A 19,648-nucleotide genomic window follows, 5' to 3' on the forward strand; every position below is an offset into this window, starting at 1 on the left:
ATCACATATACTTTGGATGTGGGATTCTTGGGCTTCAAGATTGTAAAGGCCTCTAATACGTAGTATAGAATTAGCCAGGGTTTCTGTGAGATGGAACTTTTGGCTCCGATGGGACAGACTGCTGAAGCAAAGCACTCCTGAAAGTTCAGAATCAGCAACTTTATTTTCCCTGGTTTCTGATCTAAGAATCTATGTTCATTATAGACTTTTGTTCGCAATAATACTGATGACTCCAAACCTTTAACCGAAGTTGAATTAAATTAGATGCTTTTTGAGTCTCAATTAAGGTTGGTTCACTTTAAAAGCTCCAGGATCGGCAGTTTCATTTTCCTGTGATTCTGCACTTTTCAAATCCTCGTGTGGCCTAGGAGCAGATGAACCCAGATCCTGGAAGAACCGTCTTTCCTGTGGATGCTCCAGCTCCGAGGCGAAACGGAATTGCCCGGATCGATGGCCAAACCTCAAGCACATGTGTGACCACCTCTGAGATCACCGACCACAGCCCGCCCTGCCCTCCCCTGCCAAGCCTCCAAATCACTGCTCTTCACCTTTTCAATTTGCGGAGCCTGGAAATGCATGCTTTGGGCTTGTCACACGATCCTTATTATTAGACGTGTGCTTAGATGGACTTCCAGGCATCTGTTTCTCTCCCCTGGAAAGTCTGACCAGTTGGTATTTTTCTAACTTCCTTTTTCTGCTGCGAGAATGGACAAGCATGTTTGGAAGCTTTGGGCTTTCTTCTGTGATACCTCGAGGCCCAAAAGGAAAAAGATGATGGGACAAGAAGTGATGAAGTGTAGTTTTGCATATTGTCTGTGAGACCTGGCTGTTTGAGGTTGGGTGGCAGCTGGTGGAAGTGTGTGTGTGTGTGTGTGTGTGTGTGTGTGTGTGTGTGTGTGTGAAGGTATTGGAAGGGAACTCAGGGAAAGTACTTTCCTGTGTTGTTCTAAAGAGTTATCTCCAAATATACTTGCCTTTTTGGGATCTACTCGCAATGAAACCCAAAACACACACCAGAGCTACCTGGCAATTCTCCAGCACTGCATGTTCTGCAAAGCGCCCCACCCCACTTGGATCTTCTCAGGACGCAGTGACCATGTGTTACTGCTCCAGCTTCTCCCATTTTCTCCCAGAATAACTGAGCGTGTGGGAACGCGTGAGTCTTTGCTGAGTGGATCTCAGGCCTGCCATACCTCTGATGGCCTGCAAGACCCGTGAAGCAAAGTGGGGCCTTCGACAGCTGCTGCGTGCCCACCCATTGATGGATATTGGGGTTGACGTCCAAGAGTCACCCGCCACAGTTCCTGGCCTCGGGGGTTCAGGCCAGTTGGGAACACAGGGACAAGAGGAGAGGCCAGAGCACCAGTTGTACCAATGCGCTGGAGAGATGGGTTGTGTGGGATAAAGGATATTGTAGCTGGGGATGTGACCGTGGCTGGGGCAGCCTGAGTCTGAGTGAGTCCTCAAAGAAGTGCAGGATCTTCCCTTGCAGAAGCGGCCAGCATGGCATCGTGAGATGGGTGGGAAAGTGGTTTTAAAATGAGTGTTTCTGAAGGAGGGATGAGGGCCGTGTGCTGAATGGGGTCTCCTAGTCCAGTGCTGCGACTGGCAAGGCAGACGGGGAAGGGGGTTCACCTGAGGCAGAGAGCCTTTCCTCAACAGCCCACCCCACTGGAGCTTCAGGTGCTGCCATGTTGAGCGTGTCTCTGTCCATCTGAGCCCAGAGAAGGGTGTCAGGAGCATCTGAGGAAGTGTAGTGTCTGGTTTTGAGCAGCCCTGGTTTATAAATGGTGTTGCCATTAATTTGCAGTTCAAGATACAATACTTGATTTATATTTGTGAGTCCTGGCAATACTCTTATGTATAGCTGATCATTTCTAAACATATTAAAATGTATTTATAGACTACATTTCAAGACACCTCTGTCCCATAGGGTGAAGAGTCAGTCAATTAAAAGTGCTCGTGGTTTCCGTGTATTAATAGCAGTGAAGTTCGGAAGGCAATGTGAGTCTTCATCAGATTCAAGAGTACTCCGCATAATAGAATTATTTCCTGATATTCTGAGCAATCCGAAGCCCATGACAACTGAGCCCCAGAACACGTAGACAGTTGGGGCAAGAGTGAGGCAGCTCCTCCCTGGGTATTCTGGACGCGGCTCCTGCCTAGGATGTCATAACTGAACTTCTTACTTCTTCCTTTCTGTATGTGCCTGTAGTTCTTTTTTGTTTTCTTTTAAATTGAAGTATAGTTGATTTACAATGTTGTGTTAGTTTTAGGAGTACAGCAAAGTGATTCAGGTACATATATATATATATATATATATATATATATATATATATACACACACACATACACACACATATATCTATTCTTTTTCAGATTCTTTTCCCTTATAGGTTATTACAGAACACTGAATAGTGTTCCCTATGCTGTACAGTAGGTCCTTGTTGATTATCTATTTTACATGGTAGTGTGTATCTGCTAATTCCAACCTCCTAATTTATCCCTTCCCCTTGATCTTCTTACTTCTTCCTGTGGGTGCTATTGTTTTGGCAACTCTGGTCCAGCCGTTTCTGGCTCACTCACTGTTGACTGATCCAATGAGTGAAAGGGTTTCATTCCCAAAGTCACTGAAACCAACCGAATGGCAGAAATCAAGCATCCGGTGTCTCGATTCTCAACCCCATGGAACAGGATTCATAGTTTTTACACCCCGTCACCTTCTGTTTGTGTTCTGTGTGATGGGAGGCCTGCAGTCCCCCCGTCTCTGTGCCATGGAGCAAAAGAGAGGGAAAAAAAGACAACTTAAGGAAAAGAACTGCATTGTGTCTTTGCTCCTTATTCAAAGACTAGCAGTGAGCAGTGTCGCCGAGATCAAACTTTGATTGGCCTATTGTCAGGCTTAAAGGGCTGTTCTCTATCAAGTTCATCCCCGAGTTGCGCCCGTGGCTTCCTTCCCCAGAGCGGTACTGGCTGCGAGCATGTCCAAACCCATCGTGATTCACCATGAATCAGTAACAGCGTTTTGGAGGCTGATACATGAAAACCTATCTGATTCCCTGTTGAGTTCGTTCAGATCCTATTGTGGTTCTGCAGTGTTTTACAAAAAAAATAGTCCTGGTTCCAACTCTGCCATCCAAATCCACAGCTTGTAACATTTCATTACACAGTCAAGGTTCAGGGTGAGACCTCAGCCTACACAGAGCTGCCTTTCCTGGAAAAGAAGCATAAACAAGGGCATTGATTCCACCACCCCGCAGGGCGCGTCCATGTGTGTGGGGCCTCGTCCAGGGCGGCTCTGTGCCCTGAGGTCCTGGCCAGCTTTGGATGTGGCCGTGACCAGGTCAGGGAGGTGCAGGTACTGGAGAGTGAGCTTTTGTCTTTTTACTGTTTAGGTCACTCATTCATTCATTCATTTTTGGTTTTACCCTTTATGTACCACGCAGGAGCAGATAGAAGGCGGGCAGCTGGGGCTGGGGGCTGAGAAGGTCAGAGGACGCTGCTGGCCATAGCACGGGGCCCTTAGACACCTCCCTGCCGCCGCTGCCCCCCGCCACGTGGGCCCGTTCCCCCTGCAGGAGCCATCACGCCTGTGCTGGGCTGTGAGGAGACTTCAGGTGGCATCAGGGCTGTCCCTGAGCAGCGGTCTCTGGCCTGGACGCATCCTGTCCCCTCTCCTGGGCACGCCTGCCCGTCTCTCCACCTCAGCCGCTCACTGGTTTCTGCCACACGTAGCAGACGCATTGCCATTTGTCTCTGACTTTTCATTTCCTGCCGATGGAGCAGTCTGAGATCAAGGTGTCTGCAGGGTTCGTTCCTTCAGTGGCCGTGAGGGAGAATCTGACCCAGGTCTCCCTCCAGCTCTGGTGGTTTATTGGCATCTTTGATCTTCTCAGGCCTGTAGATGCATCACCCCATCTCTGCCTCCATCTTTATATGGCATCTCCCCGTGCTCATGTCTATGTCCAAATTTCCCCATTTTATAAGGACACCAGTCATATTGGATTAAAGGCTCATTCATCTTCCTTCAGCATGACTCAATTTAACTTATTTAATTGCATCTGGAATGACCTTATTTCCAAATAAGGTTGCATCTTGAGGGGATAGGAATTAGCATCTCACATATAAATTTTCGGGGGAACACAAGTCAGCCTACAGTGTCAGTGGGTTTGAGGTCCACTCTCACTGAGTATAACCTCATCTTAAATTGGTTCTATGTGAAAAACCCTTGTTTACAAACAAGGTCATATTCACAGGAACCAGGGGTTCAGACTGAACATATTTTTTGGGGGGACACCTTTCAATCCACAATAACACCTACACAACATACTTCCTTCCCTTAGCTTTCAAACTCTCAGCCTTGCCAAGGCGACAGTCTTAGCTTTCTGAATGTTCTTGTAGGGGGACGAAATAAGGGTCTCAACCAAGTCACCCCAGCCCCTCCCAGTAAAACTCTGTTTTAGAGTAAAAAATATTGGGGGGTGGTGCCGGGAACCAGGAGAGCTTCCTTTGGAGGCCATGGTAACGTGCATAGAGGTAACTGCTGTGGACCAGAAGGAGATGGGCTCCAGGGTGGATGGTGACCCCTGTCCAGGGCTGATGCCCCGCAGAGAGCTTCCTTCATGCCACCTCCCCTACGGTTCATGGGGGGGCACTCTGGTGAACTTGATGGAACCCGAGAAATCACTCGATGCAAGCCCCTATTTTATAAAGGCTGAAATCGGCTTTGACTGAGGGAGAGCTGTCACCTGGGTGACCAGGCACTGGCCCGGCAGAGCTTTGAGACTGCAGGTCGGTAAACACGGATGCCAGGCCGTACAGGGCTGGTCCTGCCGCACTTCACCCCACGTCTACGGTTCTCAGCGCCACGTGTCATGGCCACGGCTTCGCTGCGACCGTGGCAGCGGGGTCTGGGCTGAGGCTGCATTGGGGATTCGAACTCCCTGCTCGGACTGAGTAGGTGGGACGTGGCAGGGAGGCCGCTGCCCCTGCTTGAGCATGTTCACGGGCCACGTAGAGTAGGAACATGCCTTCTCTTGTGAAGGGTGACCCTGTGTAATTCTGGGCAGTTGATCTCTGACAACAGGACATATTTCTGGATCATCGTGTATCATTTACAGTGGGTCGGCCCAATGTATCGCATATTTTTCTCATATCGGGCCATCCTTATCATGTTTCTGAGTAATGCAGGGGTTTTCATCTGAGTCCAGTTGAAGCTGGATGAGTCTGAATTCCAAAGAGGCCAGAGGCAGACAATACTGAGCAGAAAATCGACTTTATTAAAATCACAAGTGAATTTGTGCACGTGAAGTTATGGGTGCTCAGATAAGGTAGAGAAGTTATGTCCAGAATGTTTGAAGGGTGGGGTGAGAGTAAAGGGCGAGAACTGGGAAAGGATGCTCCTGAGACCCGGACAGTCTGAGAAGGTTCTGGAAGGTGGAGGCTCCTTTGGTTTAGAGTCTTGTGATGACATCGTCCACACTACCTGTCTTTCAAAACAAGGTCAGTTATAGCCCTAAAACACTCACGGACGACTTCCACCAGAGGCAGGCCGAGCTCCAAGTGACTATCTAAAGATCAACATTATTATTACTAATAACAATAAAATGCTAATGAAAACTGAAACCAAAACATTATTTCTGTACTTGCATTAAACTATCTGCACATACTGAGACACTGCTTCTAACCATTTTAGGGCCACCCGCTCATCCTCCCTCGGTTCTCTTTCTTTGATGAACCTAATTTCCTCACTTTAGAAGCGAGTCTTCTAATTTATTGAATACCTTTTAATTAATCAATCTCTTTGAATTTTAATTAGTTTTGAATTTGCTTCTGGAATTACCAGTGAATTTATTTAAACAAAATAACGTCTCCCCCATTTTTTTACTTGCGCGTGAAACATGACAGGTTGTATTTGAAGAGAATATTTCTTGCGGAGGCAAAAGTAAGGAGCCTTCCCTTTCTAAACTGAAAAACTCAACTGTGATTAAAATGAAAGCTTCAATCTGCCGTTCATGTGAGAATACTCTTGGCCTGGAGCCAATCTTCTTAAAGACACACACACACACACACACACACGCACGCACACCCGCGCGCGCGCGTGCATGCGTGATGTTTATTTTTAATTCACAAGACTTTCATTTTCCCTACTCTGCATCCCCTTTAGTTCACCTTATATTTTAGAGGCAAGAACTATCAGAGGAGTCAAGGGAGACCCTCGTCCCCATGACCAGCAGCAGCGCCAGTGGTCAGGTTCTCCAGTGACGGGCCCATCAAATGTGGTTAATCCGAACCTGGCATGTTCCCCCTTCTGGGTTGTCAAGCCCGTGACACAGGCCACTGATGGGGATGAAACCACATGGCCGAAGTGCAAGCCTGGGCATCAGTTACACGTTTCATTGTAACCGCAGTGTGGGATGATGTTACTAAACTGCAAAGTTGGTTTATCTAAATGAACTTCTCTCTTGGTTACGAGGTGACCATGGCTGTGGGGTCAGTGACACTTTGAGGGGTAACGCGGTCTCGCAGGACAAAACGTGGACAGCGCAGGAGGCACCCGTGTGTTCTGGCCTCCCCTCCTCCCTACACGGCACAGTGTCCTAAAGGCGTCATCTTTCTCTGGTTCAGTGTCGCCACCTGCACAGTGAGGGGAAGTTTCTTGATTTGCTTGTTGAGGGCTTGTTAGGTTCCAATGAGATTATTTAGGAGAAAATTCTCTGTGTTTTGGCACGAAATCTTCCTGAGTCCTTCATAACTTTGCGTGAAGGTAGTTTTGAAGGAAGACTTCACAGATTTGAACAAAAACTAAACCAGTGGGAGATTTGGATGTGCTCAGAAGTGACCTCTTTGAAGGACAACGGGCTTGAACTTTCATCTTTATTGGTACAGATTTGTTAAAAATCCAATTTCCTTTACTTTATAATCTTACCTTGTGCAAGAAGTGGTGTAGCTTTGCACAGTGATGGAGGGAAATGTTTGGTGAATGGTGTACAAACTTGAAAGTAAGTGACAGGTTTCCAAAACCAAAGGAAAAGCCCTGTTCAGAAAATGGCATTCAAAATATAAGGGCCGAGGTATCTGTAGCATGGACCCCATTATGATAAGATTTGGTCCTGTAATAGTGTTACAATTAAACTGATAATAGTTTGATATATTAATATCAAATTTCCAGGTATATTAAATCCTGGCTCATTAAAATTAGTTTTAGATGAGCAAGTTGCCAATGCAGATATAATTTATTTTCAAAAATATATATAAATCCTAGTTTCCTTTTTCTGGTTAAAGGGCAGCTAAGGAAATCTATTTCAACTGGCTCTTTCATCAGACATGTCTTCTGGTTTTAAACTGTCTTTGTGTTGCTGCTGTTTTCACTGGTTCTTGCCCCTCTGTGTTTTCTGACGAGAACTCCTGAGGAATTTGATTCTGTGCAGTAGCCGCTTTCTGGAATTTTGCATGTCAACAGCCGTGGACTCGGTAACTTCAGAGTATTAGGAGTGTGCGATCATTCTCATGCCTTTGGAACAATCCTAAATTAAAGTTTTGTTTCTGTTTCCATTATAAACCTCATTGTTTTCTTGGTTTGAGTTTATTCCAGTCATGTTGGTTGAAATCTTGGCGAGTTTGTTCAATAGTTATACCAGATGTTATTAAGAGTAGTTTTTCCACTTAAGCATTCTGAGTGAATTTATTCTTTATGAAACGGTCAAGTTCAGGGTCTGGAACCGGGCAGCTGGACAGCAGGGAGTAGGCACCAGGGTAATCCTGTCTCTCATTCTAATTAGGAGATTTTAGGGGTACAAAATGCTAATTCACTTAGGAAATACATAAGAATAGTGGGTAGGTCTCTTCTTTTCTTCCCTCTACTCTTTTTCTGAATTTAACACCTAGAGGACATTTCTCTGGATTTTCCGTGAAGCACTTTACAAGGGTCAAAGAACCCATCTGAATCCTTTTGGTCAGTGAACACATCCTCACTGTCAAAAAGATGGGAAAACCTTATAAGTACACAGGAGATTAGCAGTGCCTCTGACCTGTTCTGCTCAGAGTTCAACTGATTTTCCTGGGGAAGACATAAATGGACAAATGTAGCTTCCTGACACTGATGTTCGGTGATTCTTTCCCTCAAAGGCGGTGGAGCTCCAGGCTGGAGCAGCAGGGGTGGAGGAGGATTTGGGAGAGCAGGACGCTGATTTGTCCTTCCCGGAGGTCTGAGCCCTGCAGGGATGGAGGAGAGGGGTCAGCTCAGCCAGAATGGGGGCACTGGTTCCGGGACCCCCAAATCCCACTGCTCATCAGCCAGCGTGTGTGTGTGTATGAGCCGGGCCTGCGTGTGTGACACAGGCTCCCTTCAGGCAGGGATTTCTGTTCCTCTGAATGAACCGCGGAATCCAGGATGCTGCAGTGAAGGGAAGGACCAGCACTGCTCCCTGTTTACCTGGCCCCCCTCTTTCAGCAGGTTCCTCTCCCCTGATGGGAGGCCATGGCTGCGACCTTGGCTAGAGTGGCCTCGGGGAAGCAGCCAGAACAAGCTCACTTGTTTAGGCCCTTTTCTCTGTCTGGCATCTGCTGGTGGCCTCACCCTGCCGGGCCGTCTTCACCTGACCCTAGGCAGCATGGTTGGGGTCCCTCCCAGGGCTCTGAGTTCTCCTCTGAAAACCCCCCGTTTGTCATCCTGTCTCCTGGGAACATTTAATTCTCTGGAAAGCATGTGATGCTTTGAGCACCTTGTGGAAAGCGGTGCAGACATTTGTGATGGGCTGAGGTGCCCATCGGGAACACCAGTTTGGAAAAGGCCGAGGGGCCTCCTGGGACAGAGGGTGGTCTCTTCCCCCTTGAGCCCCTGCCTCACCCCTGCATCCCCGCACCCATTATTCATGGCAGGGGTCAGCCTCCCCGAGGACGGGCCCATCTCACGTCACCCCCCCACCTGTCACCCCCTCCCCAGTTTGGGCTTGCTGGGCAATGATTTGTCCCCCCAGGGGGAGGGGACTTCAGGCCTGTGTGAGGGTCACACATCCCCACCCATGACTGCCGGCCCGCCCCCCCCCCACTCTTTATCACCATCTTCTTGTACCTCTCAGGTCCCTCAAAATCCTCTCTCTTCCCTCTAAGTTTCTCCTCCTCCTGTCCTTGAAGTATTTATCTTTCCTCTCTAATTAAAGGTGTGAATTTCAGGATGACTTTTTCAAAAAAATGATTCTTTCCTCAGCATTTTGTATTGGCCTCATTAATACTGTAGCCTGGAATGGAGATTGACTTGTCTTTTTGCAACTGGTCATTTAAAAATTGGGGTTTAGGAAGTGACTCACCCTTCCTCATTGCTTCCAGAGCAGCGTCTAAAAGAGCCGCCGGTGATGACAGAGGCGTGCGCTCTCACTGCCCAGCGCCGGGCTCCAGGCCCGGGGGTGCTGAGAACGTGCATTCAGCCAGTGCGGCCCAGCAGCTGCGTTTTAAATTTCATTTCACTTGAATTAATTTCAGTGCAGGCAGCTGTGTGTGGCTGGTGGTCTCCGCACGGATGGTGCCCCATGTTCCAAGGTTTGGGTTGAACTGCACGTAGGGCAAGTCGTGAGCTACCTGACCCTGGACTTCGAGTCCTACCAGCGAAATACCTCGTGTCTGGGCGACGCACACAGATGAGGGTGGAGAGCTGTCGCCCCCCGCGTTAGCACCGGGGAGAGGGCGATGCAGACGCCCGCCGAGGGCGTCGGGTGATGGACCCCAGGAGCGCTGGCAGCCCGTTTCTGCCAGTCTCCGAGATCGTGCGCGTGCACTTCGGGGACGGTGGTAACTTTGAGCAGTGATGTGCCGGCGTCGGGAGCTTCAGATGGTCCATGTCAGAAACCTGGGAAGAGAATTCCCCTCAGAGGCCCCAGGCCTTGGCTCTCTCCTAACATAAACAGGGACTCTGAAAAATGTGAGGAATCTGTTGTAACGTGTAAACCGAGGTGATGGGGGAATAGGCCATTTTCCACTTGTGCAAATGCTGACGTGAATCACCCACAGGCCCGGAGAAGGTGGAAACCTGCAAAAGAGACGACAGGGCAGAAGGGGGGCGTGCCCATGGCACCCCCTCCAGCTCCTCTTCCATGCGTCTTTCCAAGGCTGCTTTTCAAAACTGGGTCCTGTGCGCGGGTGCAGGTTGAAGCCTTTGGAGTGGGTGCCCTGGGGCAGGAAGACGCAGCCCTGACCCCTGGGTCGTGTTCACAGCCGTGCGTGATTGGAGTGAAGAGCAGGGACCCGGGCCCAGAGTCCTGGACTTGGTTTGAGTTTGTCCTGGACGAGCGGGGTGACCTCCACTGGGAGCCTCCATCTCTTCTTTGGTCAAATGCGGCAGCGGAGCTGGTGTCCCCTGGGACCCTCGGTGTCGTCATCGGTGCCCCTGTGAGCTTTTCCCACCCAGTCTCCAGACGGCATTCCATGCTAAAGGGGCGTCCTCCGCCCTTGCCCCCAGGGCGTGTGGACCAAAGGCATCTGGCTCTTATTTCCACAGAGGAGGAGAGTCAGACTTCCTGCCATGGGTTTCTTTCTCCTTGGGATTGTGGCTGTGTGGACGGTGGAGGTGCACATGGGGGAGGGAGGGTCTTCTCTGTGCCTCCTCGTTCCCTGGGGACCCCTCTCTGCCTGGCCCAGCACGGAGCGTGCACGTCCCTCAGTGGTGGACGGTGAGGTAGTGCAGCCTCCGGATACAGAGGGCTCTCAGGGCTCATTCCCTTCAGCTCCTCCACTCAGCAGATCCTCGTAAGGAACCTGCTTTGTGCTTGGACCCACGGGGAAACCCTGCAGGAACCAGACCAGTGACCATCCTGATTCTCATGAGCCCGGTCTGCAGCTAAACATCCTTACTTTCGACACCGTCCTCGGGTATATGTTTCACCCCAGAAAGGACAAGATCACGAACCCAGGAAGGAAGATGAGGTTGGGGTGTGGTTAAGGATGCAGACGATGTTTCGGATGCTGTGCAGGTCTCATCAGAGCTTGGATGTAGACTTGGAACTGAACTCTGCCCGGTCTCTATTGGGAGATCGGAGGCCCCTGGCCTTATGCGATGTGTTCATTCTCACTTTCGAAGTGTAGAAATGGTGTGAGCGCGTCCCGGTTCCTCGCCCAGGGAGCAGTTTCTCTGTACCTGCTTTGCCAGCAGACGAGACTGTCTCGCTGCGACATTTTCGCCTGTTGTTTCCTGCAGGGTTTGTCCGTCTGGTTCCCGCTTTACTCCTTTCGTTGTGTCCTCGGTGGAAACGATTCCACCCTGTAGCTCATGGTCTCCTGAGGTTTGGCTGAGAAGCCAACTATCTGGTGTCCCTGCTTTCGGATGAATTCCCCCTGCTTTGCAGGTCTCTTTAATATTCTCTAACATGTACTTTAGTGTAATTTGCTCTAAATGCTTTGAAATGAGCAGGAGCCTTAAAAAAGACACCCTGACTGAATGCCTTTGGAAACGTCACTTCATCAAGGAGCGCGTTGATCTTCCAAGGGAAGGAGAGCAGGGAGGAGCTGGGGGCCGTGTGCGGTGGGTTTGGCTGATCCAGAGACGGGGAGGCTGTCAGGGGATTTATGAGCGACATGTCGTGACAGAACCTAAAGGATTGGCCACGTCCGGACACACAGAGGCGCCAGCTTTTCTGCGTCTCTCTCCCTGTCATCCGGCCACGTGTCAGCGATGCCACCTGCAGGCCCCTCCCCGAGGGCTGGTGTGCAGAGCACGGTAGGGCCCCAGGCATCCCCACGCCCTGTCTGTGTGCACAGATGTACCAGGCACTGTATCTGGGGTGGAGACTAGGGACCCTGGGGCTGACCGGCCGCCCAGCCGACGGTGATGTGGCCAACTGCAGTGTGTTGAGTGGAGGCTTTGGAAAATGGAGTCAGACACGAGCTTAATACTTATTTTCCTGGTTGATTTACCCTTTTGTTTTTAGACACAGACAAGGGCCTCTGTATGATCTCTGTGTGCTTCAGCCTGGGGGTGTTTGAAGCACACATGAGAGCGGCGCCCGCGCAGGGGGTGGCGATGGGGGACGGGCCTTTCAGGTTGTAGGGCAGGTGTGTCTCCTCCCAACACACTTAGAGTGAGAATGCCAGGGTTTTGACATCTGTCCTAAAGTTTCAACGTCTGTCGTGGCCTCTGCTGTTTCCTAGTCCCGAATCCCTGCGCCTGTTAGTTCAGACATCTTCTCGCCCTGCCACGTGCCCTGGTAACTCCATAGCCGTCCCACCTGGTCACGTTATGACAGCTCCTCAGACAATGAACATGTATTGAGCACCAGCTGTAGACCAGATGCGGTGCTGGGCGCGAGGCCTCGGGGATGAGCTCACGCCGTCTCTACCCTGAAAGAGCTGTGGTCCCAGGTGCTCTAATGCGATCGGTCGAGGGTCCACCGTAATGTTCTCCCACATCCCAAATGTGCATTTTCTCACAGAGCTGTAGCCTGAGAAAGACACACAGCTGTTAAACATCCAGTTTGCCTCTTCCTTTGTTCTTATTGGGGTCCTGGCTGAGAACTGGCACCTAATTGTAGGTAAACTCACGAAGATGGTGCCTGCCCAAAGTCCTGTGAACCTTCCTTACACATCTTCAAGTCATCAAAAGGGTGATGGGAAGGAAGATGGTAGGCAGTTTATAGGGAGAAGTGCGAGAAATGCCACATGTTTATCAAGCTCATTTGCCAGTCACAAAGAGAAGCAGAATTTATCAATGATTTTCAAATGGAAAATAAATTTCTCCATGGCTACTCAAAAAAAAAAAAAAAAGGTGGTGACACCTTCAGAACAACTGGCATGGCTTGTATGAAAAGAGGTTCAGCTCCATTGCAGAGTTTTTAAGGCATTTGTAGAATCCACTTTCTGCAGACAAATCACCTCCGAACCATAAAAGTAACGGTTGAATGTTGTCACGTAATTTTCAAGTGAGGATCAAAGATAATTCTTGCACTAAGGTAGCGCTATCCACATGATATTTTTTTAAGAAGAATTTTAGAATAACGAAGTTCCTACTGACTCTCCAATAAACTTAAGTCTGGAGCAATCAAAACCCAGGAGTTTCTTGAATTATCTCCAAGAAGTACTAACAAGAAGAAAAAATATCTGCTTTCATCATTGAAATTAATATTGATGTGGAGACAGGGAAGGAAAGTAAATAAAAAAGAAAGGTTTGGGGGAAAGAGAAGAGATTTGCAGAGCAGGAGGTATAGCCGAGCATCTGCCCCTTGTTGTGGGACCAGGAACCGAAGCCCGCCATGCGAACGGTGACTGGAGGCCAGAGCACCAGAGAGAGGCTGGGTCTGGGACCCGAAGCGAGCAAGGACTCCGTGAAAACACTTATAAAAAGTCTTATGTCCACTCAACCAAAATGCGAAGGCAGCCCAGAAATAAAGAAAACAGTCGCAATGGCCTGCGTGCCCCGGGGGGTCACTGCCTGTCACTCCTGCCCATGAGAAGCATCTGGCACCCGCGTTTCTCAGCCAGGCTGTTGGCGCTGCATTTCTCTGGGTTTTCTCAGTCCTGGGAGGGCTGTCTTTGTGCCCTACATGAGGTGGACGACTCTCCTGTGTCCGGTCCTCCGTGGGGTCCCTGCAGCCTCTGCTGTGGCCCGTCTGCCGGGCCCCCTCTCCGAGCATGAGCACCCCCTTCCCATGGACCCTGCATGTGGAGCCGGCCTCCCTCGCTCTGTGCATCTTCCTGCAAAACCTGCTTCTTTGTCCTGACCGCCTAACTGAGCTCCCTTTCTACTTCATGCTCCGGAGTTTCGTTTTGAAAATGACCATAAATGGGAGGGTCACTTAATGCTCCTACCGTGGACTTGAACCCTTTATGACCGGGTAAAGGTTTCCCAGAGCGAATTCGCCCTGTGTTTGAATACCTGCTTGGGAAGGCTTATTCCAAGTGACAGCTGCATGCCTCCTCCAAGCATGCTCTCCTGCACTATTTCATTTCACTTTCCCAATAGCGGTGATGGGACAGGCAACAGTGTTACCACCTCCATTTCACAAATGAAGAAGCCAAGGATTATTGGGCTAAAAGGACGACCGTCCCAGGTCACATAGCCAGCTGCCCGTCTCCAAAGTCAAGGCCATTTCTTTGACCACTGAGCCCTGCGGTGCAGACCACCCGCCACACACGCTGGCATTTTCCGGCACAGACTGTTGGCCACTCTCTGTCTCTTTATTGGGTTTATAGCTTTAATCTAGTCATAAAACCTAAACAAATTCATCTCAATAGTTTGCCCTTGGTTTTTAAATTCCTACAGATGCCCCATAAATACAACAAAAAGGCCCAAAGAGGCCCAAAGTGATGATGGTGACACACGTTATCGCTACGTTGCTATCTCACTGCGTTATTTCACTTAGGGTCTTAAACTTGGTAAGACAGAGCCCCCTTTGCAGGCCCACAGTCTATTGTCTTCACTTCACATTGCTGGCTTGTTTTTCAGGTCGGGAAAGCAGGGGTGGGGACAGGCATCTAAGAGAGAGCTGAGGCCACCGTCTCTGTTGCGGTCCGGTCCTCCTGGCGCCATGCCTGCCTCGGAAAGGAGGCAGCTCCCTTGGGGGACAGACACCCTTCCCACCCGTGGTTGTCTTCATCCTGTTCTCCACAGCGTAAACCTTGTTCTTTTAGTTATTCTCACAGCTACCTCCAAGTCGGCAGAGAAAGTATTATTGCGCCCGTTTTACAGACAAGCAGATCGAGTCGACACCACACTCTTGTAATTTTGACGGTTTGCTAAACGTCCTGAGTAGCATGGAGCAATGGCAGAATCCAGTTTTCACTGGTTTCCAGTTAGCATCCATGAACGCTGCAACTGGGTCGAGTTAATTACAAAGCACTGGAGAACCGTACTAAGTGGGTTGCTTTCTGTAAGACTCTGTCCGCTGGTGTCATCTGTGTGTAACAAGGGGAACACGGGGTTGGGAGTGTTCTGGCAGTAGGAAGGGGACCAGCTACCCGGACCCCTGGCACCCCTGAGCTGCCCCGGTCCTCAGGGTGCCTCCCAGCTCGTTGGTCTGTAGGCCAGTCGCCAGACTGACCCCACAGCAGACCTGCATGAAGTCACTGTTCTTGATTTGCTTCTGGTGATCTGTGCCCTGGGATTCCAGGCCACATCCTGTCTCATTCCTGGCTTTTCCAGTCTTCTCAGATGGTCTCTTTGCGGAGCGTTTTCACAGCCCACACCAGATTCAGCGGGCTCTCCTGTAAGGCTCTTGGACACTCTGTTCTGCATCGTGTGACCTGGTGATCGTGCGTCGTCCTGCACCATACGATAGTTATTCGTTGGCCTACATGCTGTCGTGATGCCTTGTGGTGCTGGGTTTGCTGCCCTCTGGAACTTAAGCTCTGTGAGGACAGGACCGCCTTTGAACCCTACCCCACGCCCCTCCTGGAGCCTAGGAAAAAGTCCCTCAAAACTTACTGAACAAGTTCAATTCAAGCTGGACCTGACTTTTGATCTACCTTAGAAATACAACATCCTTAAAGAGTGTGAAAAAGAGGCAGACAATTAAAATACTGCAGGAGAGCATTTGTAAAACATGCACAATTGGCTTTTGTTAGTTCCAGCAAACGAATGAATGAGTGAATGAATTGATGAGAGAATGAATGAGCGAATGAATGAGTGAGGGAATGAATGAATGGGTGAATGAGTGAATGAATGGGTGAATGAGTGAATGAATGAATGGGTGAATGAATGAATGGGTGAATGAGTGAATGAATGAATGGGTGAATGAGTGAATGAATGAATGGGTGAATGAGTGAATGAATGGGTGAATGAGTGAGTGGCTGTCTCTCTCGGGGAGAACTCGGGGCAGCAGCTGTGTTTCACTCAAACGTCTCAGCTTCAGGCTCGAGGCTCTAAAACACCATCTCCATGTTTGTGTCATAGGTTTGGGTTCTCTATTCCACTAAAAAGTAGGGAACTTTTTCCTGAAATCTGAGAAAGCTCAGGCTCTAAAGTGGAGAAGTTGCCCTTTAAAGCAGGTGTGTTTATAACCGTGTCCCCAGTGTCCCCACCTTCCCCCCGAGGTACAAGATCACTTACTCTCTCCAACTCCCCAGACTCACCCATGCCCCGGACGCCCTTGCGGTTCTAACCCATCTCACCCCCAGTGTATGAGCCTCATCCTCGCAGCACGCAAAAACATGCTTACTTGGAAGCTACATTCATTTTCCGGTGGCTCATTATTTAGAAGGTTCTTGCTTTGGGGAATCTTACCGCTGCCAGATTATGTAATTCAGAAGTGTTTTTCTTAATGTTAACCCATACCATGTGTTATTCCATATTCTAATCAGATATCAGTATCACACTGAGGAAATTCACCCATATTAAGAGTGTTTTAACCCATTTCTTACATGTTTTCATCTTGTTCCCGCTTTTCCTCTGGCTTAAACCCATGCGTTTATTAAGCAGAAGACGGACCACATCTTTAATCCGTTTGCACTTGACCTACATTTCTACTGCAGGAGTCGCTTGACCTCCAGGCAGGCACCGCACATGCACGCTCTTAGCTTCCTTCTGCTCCTCCCCCGCAACGTACCTGTGCAGACAGCCCTGCTTCGTGAAAGCAAAGGAGACGGGGCCCAGGACCCTGAGGTCGTTGTTTTAATAGTGTTGTTCAAGGTGTAATTGATTTCCTTCTAAATTTGACAAAGTGCCTTTTATCTGCACTAGTTTGAAGACCCTCAACCAAGTTCTTTAGTGAACACTAAATTCTTTAGAATAGGACTATTTTATTTTCCCTCCAGGGCTTTGTTTGGCAAAGAATCCAGCTCCGTTAAAAACTCATTTTCCTCTGTACACTGTCTCCCCTGGAATTTAATTGCTGTTAAAAATGGGGAGGGGGAGAAACATGCAGAAAGTGTGAATTCCCTCATTTCTGAGAAAGAACAGTTCCATTATTTGTTCTACACCATTAAATTATTGAGAATTATGGTCAAATTCCAAGCGCCTGAATGCTCAGCTTTTTTAAAAAATAAAAAATAGAGGCTGCCTCTCTACATTTAGAGAAAATGATAATTACGACGTCTTTCCCTAAGTCATCTGCATTTCCTCACTTGGGGTTTCAGGAAATACAAATAGACCACCTCTTAAACACAAAATTTAGCAGGATTTAGGTTATTTCAGGTTTTCATCTAAAATAGAAGGGAGCTGCTTCTGGGCGGGCTCCTGTGTGCACTGGGCCTGCGAAGGTCCGGAGATGTTTCATGGTCAAGTTTGCTCCCCTGGTGGCCTCTGTCTTTGTCTCTGTCTCCATCTTTCTTTCTCTTGCACAAAACTGCTCTGTTCCAGGCCAGCTGCGAGTCATAAGAACAAGTCTATGAAAACTCAAGTGCTTGTGAGGAGAGGAACGCGGTGAGGCCGTGACTTTGTAAGGGGAGCAGCGTTTCGCGCGGATGGAGTTCCTCAGGGGCGGTGCTCTGGGCGCTCCTGTCTCCTGGGAGCTGCCGCTGCCTGGGGTGTCCCATCGTGGCTGGAGAGTTAATTCTCATGAATCAGTTTCGGGGAAAGAGAAACAAGGGGTTGAAACCCCTCAGTGACAGAATTCAATCAAATGTGCTTATGGGCTTGCTTTATCCATTTTTAGTAAAAGAACCCTTTTTTTGTTGTTGCGAAATCTTGGAAAGGTAATGATCTGTTTTCACTTGCCTCTTGGTTAAAATAACACAGATCATTTTAGCAAGTGAACTTCTTCTCAGGAAAAATGAGAGCCTGCAGAGTCTCTCTCCTGTCTCCTGGGGCCCCACTGAACAAAGAACCGTCCCCCTCCAGGCGCTCATCACCTGCCTCCTGGCTGGAGCCTTTCTCCAGAAATCTGGGAAATGGCCAGGGACCTCAGCTCCCAACTAAACACACCAAGGGATTGTCCCTCACACCCTCCCTGCCACACGCACTCGCAGCCCTTCCTCCCCAGGACCCCAGGTGGGGCTGTGAGGACCCCGCCTGGACCCCAGAAGCGATGTGGCTCCCTGGGCAGTCGTCCCCCCATGGGGCCTTCCTTGCCCTGTGGCTTCATCTCAGCTTCAGCTTCGGTAGGTCTTTACACATCACCAACTAGGTCACTCAGAGATGCAAGGGGAGAGTTTGGGTATCTTTTTAAGGAACGAAGCACCCTGAGTTTGAGAATTTCCTTTCTTTCTCTTCCTGATGAGGGAACAAGTTGATGAGGTCCCTGCAATTTTGCTAAAGTCCATTCCCACTCTTCCTCCAGCTCAGACTGGGACAGGGGAGGGGTTGCTGTGAGTAGAGCTGTCTCTACCCCTGTAAGTATTACCGGGGCAAACATGCCAAATAAACCTGTTCAAATATACACAGAGCCCAGGGCTCTACACACTGCTGTGGAGTACTGAGTAGTAACCACAGCTCGGGGTTTTCTCTCTTTCCTTTAATAAATCGCTAGGGCTTCATAAGTCAGAGCAAACGCCTGTGAAGGGCTGGTGACATTCCAGTGACCAAAGGCTCGTGATGGCTCCACTTCCCAGAGCTTGAAGCTTTATTGGATTCATCTTCGTGTTTGTTGTTTCGTCTGGGGTGAGGAGGACTACACAGGACAGAGGGTGGGACACATGGGGCTTGGGAAGCCCGGGGGGTGGGCAGGGAGCGCCATCAGCGGTCCAAGGAGGGCAGGTGTGGGAGCAGGTGGCCGGATCTAAGCCCCACTGGGAGATGCTGTGAGCTCTGAAGCCCTGTGTCTGGGTCGTCAGAGGGGCCAAGGAGAGGATGGGGACTCCAGAGCGGTCAACGGGGACTGCACGGAGGGGCCCCTGGGGCAGGGGATCCATGCTCGTACCACCCCAGCAGCCCTGGGTCCTGGGATGGAGGTGAGATTGTGTGGAACTGTCCAACAGGGAGAGACTGCCCCCCAATTCCAGGCCGGTAGGGCACTCCTGATGCCCGCGACTTCCAAGGTGATGGCAAAACCCGGTGAATGCAGGAGTCAACCAGGCACTGAATTCACAAACTCAAAGAAAAACATTGCTATTCAGACTATTAAAGGTACACAGAACACGTGCATCCCCGTGCAGACCTGGATGGTGTCCCAGGCCAGTGGTGGAGCCTTCAGGGGTTCAGCCACCAAATGCTGAGCAGAGCAGAGAACTTACCAGTTATCCAGATGTGTGAAAACTGATGGAGGTCGGAGCTTTCAGAGCTTCCCGCCATGTGTCTGGGACATCCCCTGGCACTAAGTGGCCTTAGAGAGCCTTATGCTTTCCATGGAACACTCTTTGAGATGTCTGGCTTCTTTTTTCTTTGCTCCTCCAAGTTTTTGAGAGTCGACCAAGACAAGGACAAAGACTGCAGCTTGGACTGCGGGGGTCCCACCCAGAAACCCCTCTGCGCCTCGGACGGGAGGACCTTCCTGTCTCGCTGTGAATTTCAGCGCGCCAAGTGCAAAGACCCCCGGCTAGAGATCGCTTACCGTGGAAACTGCAAAGGTCAGTTGCTTTCGATCATTTGTTCAAGAATCAGTCACTGAAATGTACACCCATGTGCTTTATTTTCATTTGGCTAAGGTTTTCTGTGTAAAATGTCAAGGGTTTATGTTCAGAGCACGTAGCGAGACGAGTCATTTCTGAATCATTTTTTTTTTCTTGTTGAATGCTCTCTTTTCTTAGAATGTTTTATGACATCATGACACAAATTTATCCAAGGATTTGAATG

The 19,648-nt window shown here is 49.5% G+C and overlaps 1 protein-coding gene across 1 annotated transcript in view; it reads left to right on the forward strand.

The window, feature by feature from the left end:
- Nucleotides 1-19,648, forward strand: part of SMOC2 (SPARC related modular calcium binding 2) — a 156,313-nt gene that overhangs the window by 25,872 nt on the left and 110,793 nt on the right. Inside the window, exon 2 of the mRNA XM_081250874.1 lies at nt 19,251-19,422. Coding sequence (XP_081107000.1) covers nt 19,251-19,422 — 172 coding nt within the window. The remainder of the gene's footprint in view (nt 1-19,250; nt 19,423-19,648) is intronic.

This window comes from Mesoplodon bidens (genome assembly GCF_964165515.1).
Source record: "Mesoplodon bidens genome assembly, chromosome: 12".
NCBI classification, from domain to species: domain Eukaryota; kingdom Metazoa; phylum Chordata; class Mammalia; order Artiodactyla; family Ziphiidae; genus Mesoplodon; species Mesoplodon bidens.